Source organism: Marmota monax, unplaced genomic scaffold, assembly GCF_021218885.2.
Source record: "Marmota monax isolate L192 unplaced genomic scaffold, Marmota_monax_Labrador192_F-V1.1 WCK01_AAM20220418_F8-fsc00084, whole genome shotgun sequence".
Taxonomy (NCBI): domain Eukaryota; kingdom Metazoa; phylum Chordata; class Mammalia; order Rodentia; family Sciuridae; genus Marmota; species Marmota monax.
In genome coordinates, this window is record NW_026694575.1 from 3,650,687 (window position 1) to 3,663,232 (window position 12,546).

General features: G+C 42.4%; 1 protein-coding gene across 1 annotated transcript in view; it reads left to right on the forward strand.

The window, feature by feature from the left end:
- The first annotated feature begins 4,455 nt into the window (after nucleotides 1–4,455).
- The window catches only part of Rars1 (arginyl-tRNA synthetase 1), a 29,814-nt gene continuing 21,723 nt past the window's right edge, over nucleotides 4,456–12,546 (forward strand). Inside the window, exons 1-4 of the mRNA XM_046421379.2 lie at nucleotides 4,456–4,550; nucleotides 6,242–6,376; nucleotides 10,101–10,289; nucleotides 11,721–11,829. Of these exons, the coding sequence (XP_046277335.1) occupies nucleotides 4,506–4,550; nucleotides 6,242–6,376; nucleotides 10,101–10,289; nucleotides 11,721–11,829 (478 nt within the window). The 5' untranslated portion in view covers nucleotides 4,456–4,505. The remainder of the gene's footprint in view (nucleotides 4,551–6,241; nucleotides 6,377–10,100; nucleotides 10,290–11,720; nucleotides 11,830–12,546) is intronic.

The following is a 12,546-nucleotide window of genomic DNA, read 5'->3' on the forward strand; positions in this document are numbered from 1 at the left end:
TTTTAACATTCCATTTTGAAACAGAGTCTCACTAAATTGCCCAGGCTGGCCTTGAACTTGTGATCCTCCTGCTTTAGCCTCCCAAGTAGCTGGGATTACGGGCGTGTGCCACCATGCCTGGCTTGCATGCATTTTTAAAATGTGCCCTCAGGGCTCCATGTGAAACTATAAAGTGCTCTCAGCTGCGTGCCATCTCCACTGCTTGGAGGAGCAGGAAAAGATGGGACTTTGGAACCCGCAAATCCTGAGTTCTGTGTTCAGCCTGACCCTTCTATACCTGCAAGATTTTGAGCAAGATATCACACCTGTCTTCATGAAGGTAACAAACTGTAGAGACTAGGAACTAAGTTAGGGTCTGGTGGGGAAGTTATGTTCTAGATGCTTCTAGGAATAGCACATCTTCACGTTTGGCCTCCAACATATGATGGCTTCTCCCAGGGCACTTGGGATTGAATACCTGCAGTGAGGAGAGTACAGTAAGTACTGGAAGCCAATACATGAAGCTGGTCAGAGAGAACAAGCACATAGCTAGGCTCCCTAGCGTTCACCACCCATGTGTATGTATCTGACTCTCTGGTTTTGTCTGCTTATTAGGATGTTGGAGCTGCAAGCGCCGCCCCGTATATGTTTTCCTCACTACTGCAGCCCCAGGACCAGTGCAGTCCCTGGCCATTGCGGATCCTCAATTACTCTGTGAATGGAAATACAACCAAAGTTCTATTTCCATTCTGCTCAGTAACAACACAATGTGCGCTTCGGCCACCTCGGCTGGCTGTGGTGATGACCAATGGCGAGATGCAGTGTGTTCCCAAAGTGGAGCACAGATGCCACTCGTAGGCTGAGGGTAAAGGTTCTTATAACCATATGCTTATTTTCATAGATATTATTGCTTAGGAGGAGGAGAAGTAAAATTTAAGGTAATCAATTTAAGGAAAAGTGTACTATTAGATGGCAGAAAGGAATGGTGATAATGGAAACATCTGGAAAAGGCTGAGTTCCTACATCTGGAAGGATTCCAGGTGGCCGCCTAGCACAGTCTTCTCAGTTCATGGAGGAGGAAAACTGAGGCCCAGGAGCTATCGGTGCTGGAAGTAAGCTGAGCTCTGGGTAACCAAGGAAAGAGGAGTAGGGCTGAGGCAGTGTATTGGACTGTCTCCCAGCTTCTTCTGTCTGAGGCCTCTGAGAACCACCTGGCTGGGCCAACACAGGAGACTAGCTCGGCTGTATATGAGACAGTGTTTCCTATTCCCACCAGCCCCACCCCACCTGATCTGTTCCCCCTAGGTGCACATGCCCTGGGTTAATTAGTCCTGTGTCTTCTGTGTAATCTCTCTGCCCTTGTCCCCAAGATGCACCAATGTGTCTCCTAAAACAATGTATCAAGTTGTAGTGTGGAATCCACCTTTTCCCAAGGTATCCCCCTTATCTAGAAACTCCCACGGTCTCTCCCTTTCCCATGCACACTCTCAAGAATTACTGGTGCGGTTGGAAATGCCAAGAGGCACCAAAGGCTCCTGTGACAGCAGCCCCCCCCACCTCGTTCCAAGCCCAGCCTCTGGTTGGCCAGTCTCCAAGCCTCAGCCACCTCCATTACTGACAAGACAGAGACGACAGAGATCAGTGTGCACCGTAGTCCTACTATAGAACTCCAGGAGTAGTGTTGGTGCCACTGTCAACACTCCATCCCCAAGACCCCTTCTCTGCAAGTGCAAACCCAGAAGGCCAGAGGGAGCCCTGTCCTTCTGCCTGGCCACAAGGCCTCTCTCCACCTGGCATGCCCTTCCCCATCCCATATACATCCCAAACACCATCTCTAGAAACCCTTCCCCCCGGGGCACCCCCCAACCAGGCCATCCCACCCACCACCAGCCCCTGCAAGACTGTCAGCTCCTGGTGGGCAGGGACTGTATCTCATATACCATGTCTTCCTTTTGGATTCTCAGCCCAACTGTAAGTTGCCAATGTGACCTCCAAAATATATTATGAAGTCATCCATTTCTCCCCGGCTACCACTTCAGTACATCATCCCCACCTGGATGCTTTGGAAATCTCCTCTAGTTTGTTTGAGCTGCTGTAACAAAGTAGCACAAAGAGGGTGGCTTAAACTGTAAGAATGTATTTTCTCACAGCCCGCCCCCCCCCCCAGGGGAGAAGTCAGAGATCAAAATGGCAGTAGGCAAGAATGGTTTCTCCTTGGCCTGGAGATGTCTATCTTCCACGACTTCTGTGGTCTGTGTGTTCTGTTTCCATATCCCAGCTTCTTGCAAGGACACCAGCTATTTTGGATTAGGACTCGGCCTCATGAACCTATTTTACCTTAATGACCTCTTTAAAGATCCTATCTTTAATAGAATCACATGCTGAGGTACTGGGGGTTGGAATTTTCACACAGGAATTTGCAGGAAATACCACTTAGCCCATAACACCTTCCCATCCAAACCCCCTCATGGTCCCCATTCTGAGTAAAATCAAAATTAAAAGCCTCTTCCTTAACCAATAAATTCCTGTACGGTCTCACTTTTTTGTCATCTCTCCATCACATTCTCCATCTCTCGCCCTCCATTCTATTTTTGAGTAGACTGAGCTCCTGCCTCTGGCCATTTGAGTTTGCTGCCTTCACTGCCTGGAAAGGTCCTCTTCAGCCAGTTAAAAAAACAGTTCTTTGGGGACCGAAATGGGGCAAACTATGTCATATGTATTTACGAATATGTCTAAATAAACCCCACTATTATGTACAATTATGATGCACAAATAAAAACATTTTTTTAAAAAAAGTTCTTGATCAATGCTCTATAACAAGCACTGCTGTAAACGAAGGGTCTTCCAAAGGGGCTGGATGCACCATAGAAAGACATTCTAAGGGTCCCTGGGTACTAGGGGATTCCATCTCCAAATCCTGAATTTTTGTGTACTTCATTTTAAAATTGATCTGCCAGCTTCCCAATTATCTTTTTTGCATCTACTCTTCCACGGGAAAGTCACCCTCCACTGCCCTGGGTGTGGATTAATAGGAACCCATCAAGGATCACTTCAAGAAATTTTTTTTTCCTGAAGAGGAATTCTTGAGAACGAAACAAAGGAAGCTCCATAAAAAGGTCTACAAAATAAATAAATAAGAAATCCTGCTGGGCACGGTGGCACACGCCTGTAATACCAGCAACTTGGCGAGAAGGCAGAGGCAGGAGGACTGCAAGTCCAAGGCCAGCCTCAGAAATGCAGCAAGACCTTATATAAAATTAAAAAAAAAAAAAGTTAAAAGGACTTGGAATGTTAATCAATGGTAGAGCAACCCTGGATTCAATCCCCAGTACCAAAAGGAAGGAAGGAAGGAAGGAAGGGAGGGAGGGAGGGAGGAAGGAAGGAAGGGGAAAAAAACCCTGTCATATGGAACAACATGGATAAACCCAAAGGATATTTTGCAAAGTAAAATAAGCCAGGCAAGAAGGACAAATGCTGACTGATCTCACTTTATGTGGGACTCTAAAAAGTCAAACTAACAGAAGCAGAAGGTAGCATGCTGATTATCAGGGGCTGTGGTGGGGAAACCAAAGATGTTGGGCAAAGGATATAGACTTGTAGTTTAGCAGGATGAATAAATTCTGGAGATCTAATGTTTAACGTGGTGATTTCATTGATTCATTGAGATGAGATCTCACTATGTTGCCCAGGCTAGGTCAAACTCCTGGTCTCAAGTGATCCTCCTGCCCCAGCCCTGAGGCCCTAGCATGGTGACTCTAAACAATACTGAAATGTCCTAAGAGACTAGATTTTAAATGTTCGCAACACACACGGTGATAACTAGGTGAAGTGAGGTATGTTAGCCAGCTTGACAGTGGTCACCATTTCACAGTGTATACAAGTTTCAAAACTCATGCTGCATACCGTTAGTATACACAATTTTGGTTGTCAATTATATCTCAACAAAGCTGAGAAAATATATTTAAAAGATTTTAACTCAAAAGCACCTGCTCAGAGAGGCTTTCTCTGACCCAAATCAGTCCATCACATTACTTTCCTGCCAATTAAAAACTGGGCTTGTCACTTTTACTAACTCTCCACTCTAACATGTAGTTCCCACGAGGGCGAAGTCTTCTTGTTTTCTCTATATCCGCAGAGCCAGGAAGCGCATCAGACACAGTAATATGCACAATAAATGTTCATTGAATGGATGGATGGGTTTATTAATTCTGTGCCCATTTCGTAGAGGAGCAAAATGAGGCCCTTGAGAGACAGAGGGTCTACATAAGTGCCTATGATCGAGACAGCCCAAGCACAGAGCAGCTTGGGTCGGACTCCCCTCGAATCCTCTGCCCTAGCCCCCAAATGCCTGGCCAGCTCCCCGCTGTCATCTGCTCGCAATATCGCCTGGGTCCCGCCAGGGGGCAGCAGAGATGGCGGCCCTAGAACAACTCAAGCCGTAGGGACTAGGGGAGGGGTTTCCGCTTCCGGGCGCCGATAGCTATTTCCGCTTCCGGCCACTTGGCTTGAAAGGCGCTGACGGTAGGATGGACGCTCTAGTGGCTCGGTGCTCGGCGCGGCTGCTGCAGCAGGTCTGTAAACTTGGGACCTCGGAGGGGAGGAAGCAGGCCCTGACTCCTGCCGGAGTGGCGCTGGTGATGCGGCAGCGAGGCGGGGTCTCGGGTCTCTGACGCAGGAGTCCAACTCCCGAATCCCTGGCCTGCAATGCCAAGGCACATGCTTTCCCCGGTGACTGTTTTCTGTGGAAGAAGGAAGGGGTGGGAGAGGCGAAGACCTATCATTCCAAGGCTTGTGTGACCGTGACATTCTGAGACGTGGCCGGCCTTGCACTCCCGGACCTCCGCGGTCCCTCCACCCCACGCACCTGTGCCGCCTCAGGGCACGCGCGGGGCGGGGCAGGCCGGCTGCATCCGGCTGTGCGACTCTGCCTGGGTCCTCTAACAAGCAAGAGGATTCCTGAGAGGGTCCTTACGTGGTTCATATTAATAAGCTGGGGTTTGCGTTCTGCCTTCAGCATTCGTAGGGGGGAAAAAAAAAGAGTCACAAGTTATAAAAGCCAAAGTAGGTCCTGCTTTATTAGCTTTTATGTCCAGGTGGGAAGAGGCGATAAGAGAATCGTTACCCGTTCTCTCCTATTACAGGAACTGCTTTGTGCCCATTCAGCAATCACAGAGTACAGGTTGGTCAGGGAAATGGATAAGCTCCTTGCTGTTCTGAGCCATATGTTTATTGCTTTGGGGACATAGGGCTGCTTCACTGGTTTGTGATAAGATTCTTAAAGATAATTTCTTAGAAGTGCCCAGCACCTGGAACAATGTATGCTCATTTATGCCAATTTTTTTTTTTTTGGAGGGGGGGGTGTGGCTTTCCTTGGTATCTCTTCTGAAATTTCAGGTGAGAACTCTTCCCCTGGATTTTGCAGTTAACTTAGAAGTTTTTTTAATTCAGAATTTTGCTTTAGTTTTTGGAGTTAATGTACAAAGCCTGGCCTAGGACTCAAGTCACTGAAAATACAAGCAAAAATGGGAAAATTACTTAGTCCCGGAAAGGATAAAAGGTGACACATGAGCTATTTCGAATTTGACCGAAGGTGTCTTGCAGTGCTTTGAATCAAATGATACCAGGAAAGTGCACCAGATCCCCAGTTGAGGGCAGGGTGGCCGCAGGGCAGGTGTTTGGGTTTAAGAGTATCAAGTCATAAAACTTAGAAACACAGGCAGGTGGATCAGCCAGAAAGTTAGCTAATACTCTAACAGGGTGGTTTGTTGAGATGAAGAAGGAACTAGGGATGGGGCTTATTCCATTCTTTCCTTTTGAGGTACTGGGATTGAACCAAGGGTCTCATGCACACTTAGACAAGAACTCTACTACTGAGCTGCATCCACAGCCCTTATTTTTCATTTTGAGCCAGGGTCTTGTCTTGCTAAATTTCCCAGACTGGCCTTGAACTTGTGTTCTTCCTGCCTGAGTGTCCTGAATAGGTAGGATTACAGGTGTGAGCCATTGCACTCCTCTTATACCATAATATTCTTGAGTATTCCTGGTTCTCCTAAAGTACACACTTAGTTTTATCTTATCAAGGATAATATGCAAGAGTTTCAGAGAAGGGAAAATCACAATTTGTCAAAGAGAAAATCCATTCTCATCATCTCTGCCTTGTCTTGTGTAGAAGGGAAATGAGGAAGTAAGTTTATGGTCCAATTTACTAGATTGTGGAAACCATCCATCAAACTGGACTGAAAAATTACCCTTCCTTTTATAGGAAAAAGAGATTAAGTCTCTAACTGCTGAAATTGACCAGTTGAAAAACTGTGGCTATTTAGAAGCTTCTCCAAATTTGGAACAGTTGAGAGAAGAAAATTTAAAGTTGAAGTATCGGCTGAATATTCTTCGAAAGGTGAGTACTCTGGGTGTTTTGTTGTTGTTGTTTTGTGTGTGTGTGTGTGTGTGTGTTTAAGATTTTTATTACTGAAGATTCTGTAAGTGTACCCTATGGAAATCAGGTAAGGGAAAATAGAAATCTTGTGCTTTTCCCTGCATTAGCCAAGCTAGAACTTGGTGCTTATAATGAAGAAGTTGGTATGGTCATACCCTTCTAGGACCCTTCAGAATGTTTCACCATACAAATGTTTAGGTAGCTTAAAGATTTAAGTATGGTTGAGATGTTTCTTTCAACAGCTTATGCCTGTGTGGTTTTTCTTTGTTTGTTTTTAATAAAAATATGTTTGGTTTTGAAGCCTCTGCCAGTATCATAAAGGAGATATTTTAAAATATACCCACATACCTTCTCTACCCCGAGTTGGTTTTTTACAATTTAATTTTTATATGTTTTCAACATGATTTGGGGGTTTTCCCACTTAATATTTCAAATATTTTTTTCCATGAATCTTGTGTTCTGTTTATTTAATGGCCTCCTAACCTAACAATGATTATCAGTTTAAAAAAAGCTTGTTTCAAGTTTTTGGCCTGCTTTCCACGTTTCCTGATGACACATCCCAGAGTATGGAGTATGACCTCATTCTGTAATTGTTTTCCTATATGTGGGTATTGGTTTCAGACCAGCTGCATGGGCTTTACATCTTTTTTTTTTCCCCAAAGAGGATTGTGCCTATTCACTTTATACTCTGCCTGCCCAATTCCTGTGGTCTTTTATTGCTGTGCTTGAAAGAGCTTTGTCCTTGAATCTTCTCAAATCACATATTACTTTTTCATGGAATCCTCTCCTACAAAAATTCTTTCTGTGTTTATCATTTGTTCTGCGTTTATTTATACTGAATTCTCTTATATTTTTAATTAAATATTGTGTGCTAAAGTAAAGGAAAATATTCAAAAGGCAGTCTGTATTCTAATGCACATCTCTAACAAATTAGCACTGATGTGCAGATGGGAGAATGCTTGCAGTGGTTCACATCAGCTAAACAAGGTACACAACACAACTGGAAAGAGCAAGCCACAGAGGAATACAGTATTCTGTGTGATGACCATTCACCCTGCCTGATTCACTTGGCCACATGCTGTACCTTGAAGCATTTATGGGATGGATGGGAGGCACTTTATCCTTGTTATCTCATTAACTTAGCACTAGCCTTGGTTTTCCTCATGCCTGCTTCCATTGAGCTGTCAGTATCATTTTTTAAGATAAAGTCTTATATGTAGTATTTATTTACTAGTTATTATGGGTGTCTTTCCCACTGATGAGTTTAAGATTGTTATGATAGTGCTATTGATGGATCACATAGATTTTGAGTAATCTGCTTTTAATCTTAATTTCCTCAAAAATTCTTATTTTAGGATGTAATTTTTACATAATATGAAGTTTTTCAGTATGTTCATTTCAAGTTATAAGAAATGTTCCTAGCCTGTGATATTTGTTACGTTCATTGAGTTTACCATTTTGAAGGAGAAAAAACTTGGACATGTGAAACAAAGTGTTACATTTATTTTAATCAGATATTTTCATGGTTGCTGAAATCAGTGGTTATTATGTATGTTTTATGTATGTACACACCTTTAGAATATGCATGTATACCAATACCCCTATCTTTTAAAATATTTACATTTATTATAGTAGATTGGGGTCTTAAGAGCATAACTAAATAACTTAGTGGTTTCCATAGGAAATCTTTAGATTGTGAAAAGCATGTCTTTCTTTTTTTAAAGATCTTTCATAGTGGGTAGTTAACTATTGATCAACCAAAATTTCAAAATCAGATCTTTTTGTGAATTTAAAAATATTTTGCCAGGCGTGATGCATGCCTGTAATCCCAGAGGCTTGGGAAGCTAAGTAGGAGGATCCCAAGTTCAAAGCCAGGCTCAGCAATGGCAAGGTGCTTTGCAACTCAGTGAGACCCTGTCTCTAAATAAACCCAAAATAGGACTGGGAGTGTTCAGTGGTTGAGTGCTCCTGAGTTCAATCCCTGGTGTGTGTGTGTGTGTGTGTAATTTCTTCTTAGGGTAGAGAGAGGGTGATGAGAATATGTAGAACTCACACTCTCCATTCCAGTACTCCATTTGAATCTTGGCTTTGCAGTTTATTCTTATCTTTGACAAATTATTTAATTTCTTGTTCACATATAAATAATGATAATAGTAAACTCATTGTTGTTGTGTAGATGGAGTAAGATAACAAAGCACTTAGCTCAGGTTTTTATATAAAAGCTTATAGTCTGTTACCATTACTCTTTCATACTTTGTGCATGGGTGTGTGTGTGTGAAAGAGAGAGAGGTGCAATGTATAATATTACGGATTGAATTCACGGCCTCCCTTCTAGGGAAGTGTTCTTCATCCCCAGCCCTTTTATTTTTATTGAGAAAGGTCTGACTAAATTATATAGAGTAGCCTTGAACTTGAACTTGTGATCCTCCTGCTTTAGCTTCCTGAGTAATTGGGATTACCGTCTTGCCCTGACCTCTGTAGATAATTTGGTTAACGTGTTTCCATTTGTATTTTATGTGTTCATTCACATGTGTGGGAGGCAGGTGCTGGAGATTGAACACAGGGCCTTGCATAAACATGGTGGGCAAACAAGGTTTGTATTTGTGAGGTCCATCCCCATTGCCTTTTTTTTTTTTTTTTGCTATGTGATCACAATATGTTGCCCAAGCTGGCATTGAACTCCAGGACTCCATCCTTCTGCTTCAGCCCCATTAGTAGATGGGACTATGGGCACATACCACTATGCCATGTTACTATTTTTTCCCTCAGTACTGAGGATTGAACCCAGGAGAACTCCACTGCTAAGCTACACCCCCAACCCTTTTTATTTTATTTTGTTTTGAGACAGGGTTTCACTAAATTGTCCAGGCCTCGAACTCACAATCCTCCTGCCTGCATCCCAAGGTGCTGGGTTTACAAGTATGCACTACCACACCCAGCTTGCATTTTTTTTTTTTTTTTTTTTTTTGATAACCTCTTATATGTCAGGTCCTAGCATTTGTTTTTTTTTTTTTTTTAAAGAGAGAGTGAGAGGGAGAGAGAGAATTTTAATACTTTTATTTTTTATTTATCGGTGGACACAACATCTTTGTATGTGGTGCTGAGGATCGAACCCGGGCCTCATGCATGCCAGGCGAGCGCGCTACCGCTTGAGCCACATCCCCAGCCCAAAACTGCCTGTTTTTGTGGAATTTTATGAAATTTTTTTCCCTTTTATGCCTTGAAGAAATCAGCATTTTGATGGAAATAATATATTTTGCGTGTGTGGTTTTTGTCCAGTGAGTTTCACTTCCAGTGTTTGATGTGAAGTGATTCAGCACTGGCTTTATACTTCTATTTACTCAGAGCTTTGGAGATGCTGAGATTCAGCCCTTTCTGCCTCCCAGTTTTCTTTTTTCAGGGGAAGAAGAGGTCATGCTAGAGATTGAACCAAGGCCTTGCACATGTTAGGCAGTTGCTGTACCACTGAGCTATGCCGCCATCCCCAGGTCCTTCCCAGTTTCTGATAAAACAAATGTAAAAACTAAGGTCTCATGTCTAAGCATGTCTTGGGTGTCCTGGGATGGGTTTGTCCTACTCCATGTCTCAGCAGATCTCATGTAGGAGACATATGAAAGTTCCTGACAGTATTTGGGGAAATTGTATGATGATATTTTGTTGATACATTTCCATTCTTTTCCCGCAGAGTCTTCAGGCAGAGAGGAACAAACCAACTAAAAATATGATTAACATCAATAGACGCCTACAAGAAGTCTTTGGTTGTGCCATTAAGGCCGCATATCCAGACCTGGAAAATCCTCCTCTGATAGTAACACCAAGTCAGCAGCCCAAGTTTGGGGACTATCAGTGTAATAGTGCCATGGGCATTTCTCAGGTGATGTGTTGTTATGACTCACTCTGGGTGATTTGATTCTTTTAGGTATGGTCGTCATTACCATTTACGTGAATCATAGCAGGTTGTTGTATCTATAACGAAAAAGACACTTCCCACATTAAAAGTTTGAAAAACTTGAGCTGGGCATGGCGGCACACACCTATAATCCCATCGGCTCAGGAGGCTAACCCGGGAGGATCACAAGTTCATGGCTAGCCTCAGCAACTTAGTGAGGACCTTTGTCAAATTTTAAAAAGGCTGGGAATGTGACTCAGAAGTTAAACACTCCTGGGTTCAATCCCTAATTCCAGAAGAAAAGTTGAACATATTCCTAATGTTCTTTAAAAAAATTAAAAGCACAAATTTGAATTTTCAGTTTTATTTTTTTATTGTCATTATTAAGGAGCAGTGTTTGGTACTGTTTTGCTCTGGTTTTTCCTGTTATATCCAGGATTGCTGAGTATATTTAATGACTATTTGAAAGTAATTAATAAAGTTAGCCAATTGCTGGTGCCTAGCATGGTGGGGCAGGCCTATAATCTCAGTGACTTGGCAGACTGAGGCAGGAGGAATTACAAGCTCAACTCCAGCCTGAGCATCTTAGCAAGACCCTCAACAACGTAGTGAGGCCCTGTCTCAAAATGAAAAGGATTGGGATGTAACTCGGTGGTAAATTGCCCCTGGGTTTGATCTCAACTACCAAAAGAAAGACAATTAATACCTAGCATTCCATCAAATATTTGGCACAGTGGTGGTATCTTTGACTTAGGCTTATGTGTTATATTTTTAAACAGAATTCCCCCTCCTTTGTTTTTGTAGTACTAGGGATTGAACCCAAGAGTTCTATACCTCTGAACTGCATCCACAGCCCTTTTTAAAATTTTGAGACAAGGTCTAAGTTGTCCCAACTGGTCTTGAACTTGGAATTTTCCTGCCACAGTCTCCTGAGTGGGATTATAGGCATGTGCCACCAGCCTGACCTAGTTTCCTATTTTGAATAATTATATTACCTAATGTGTCTCTGATTTATTTATTACACCAGGCTTGTTGTAACTTTCGGCTTTCTGTATTTGTTGTTGTTGAATATGAAACGCTTACTCTAACAAGTGCACACCTTTTTCTGAGAGTGCTATTTATTACTCAAGTCTGAATATTGCACACTTTCGTGACGTGACCATCAGAAATATAAATATGCTAGCATCAGGCTTCATAACTATAGACATACACACATATCTGGACCTTTTTAAGGAAGATATAACTTATTTTGAAGTGGAGATCATGTGGTTTTTCTGCTCTTCTATTCTCTTAGCATTATTGATACTTTCTGCATGTGATGAGTTTTTTTGCAAAGTACATCTCATGTTTTGTCTCTTATGCATTTCCAAGTAATTTGCTAAAACCTGTTGTGTAACTTTTTATATTGCATTATAGATGCTCAAAACCAAGGAACAGAAAGTTAATCCAAGAGAAATTGCCGAAAACATTACTAGACACCTGCCGAACAATGAATGTATTGAAAAAGTTGAAATTGCTGGTCCTGGTATGATACAAATTTATCCTTCTAATAATTGTATTGATGATAAATTCTTTCTGAAATTGGGGGGAAAAAAGAGCGAGAGAGGGAAAACAGTTAAAGTTTACACATTGAGGCTGGGCATGCTCTCTGGTCCAGAGAGCACTTAGCATTTGGGAGGCCCTAAATTCAGTCCCAGCACCACCTGCAAAAAAAAAGGAACACTTATACACTGAACAAGATGGGAAAGCACCTTGGCTGCAAGTTAAGATGCTGAAGTTTTTGTCTAGACTTCACTACTAACTGCCTGATCTTGGATGAGTTTTTTTCTCTCTGTGGTTCAGTTTTTATCGGCAGTAAGAGAATAGACAATGGCAAAAGATTCTCTTTTCTAGGCTGGGGTTGTGGCTCAGCAGTTGTGTGTTCGCCTAGCACATGCAAGGCCCTGGGTTCAATCCTTAGCACCACATACAAATAAATAAAATAAAGGTATTTTGTCCAACTACAACTAAAAATAAAATATCAAAAAAAAATCCTCTTTTCTGTCAAGAGATGAACAGATTATCTGCTGAAGGTGGAAAGGTCCTGAATTAAGTAGGAAGCTCTCAGGAGAGGGTGAAGGTTTGAAATAGATACTGAGACTAGAAATCACAAGAGGGCTTTAGTGAAAATATTAGGTGATATTGGAATCCTGAAATGTTTTACCAAAGCCTGATGAACTTTCTGAAGGCAACATAAGTGAAA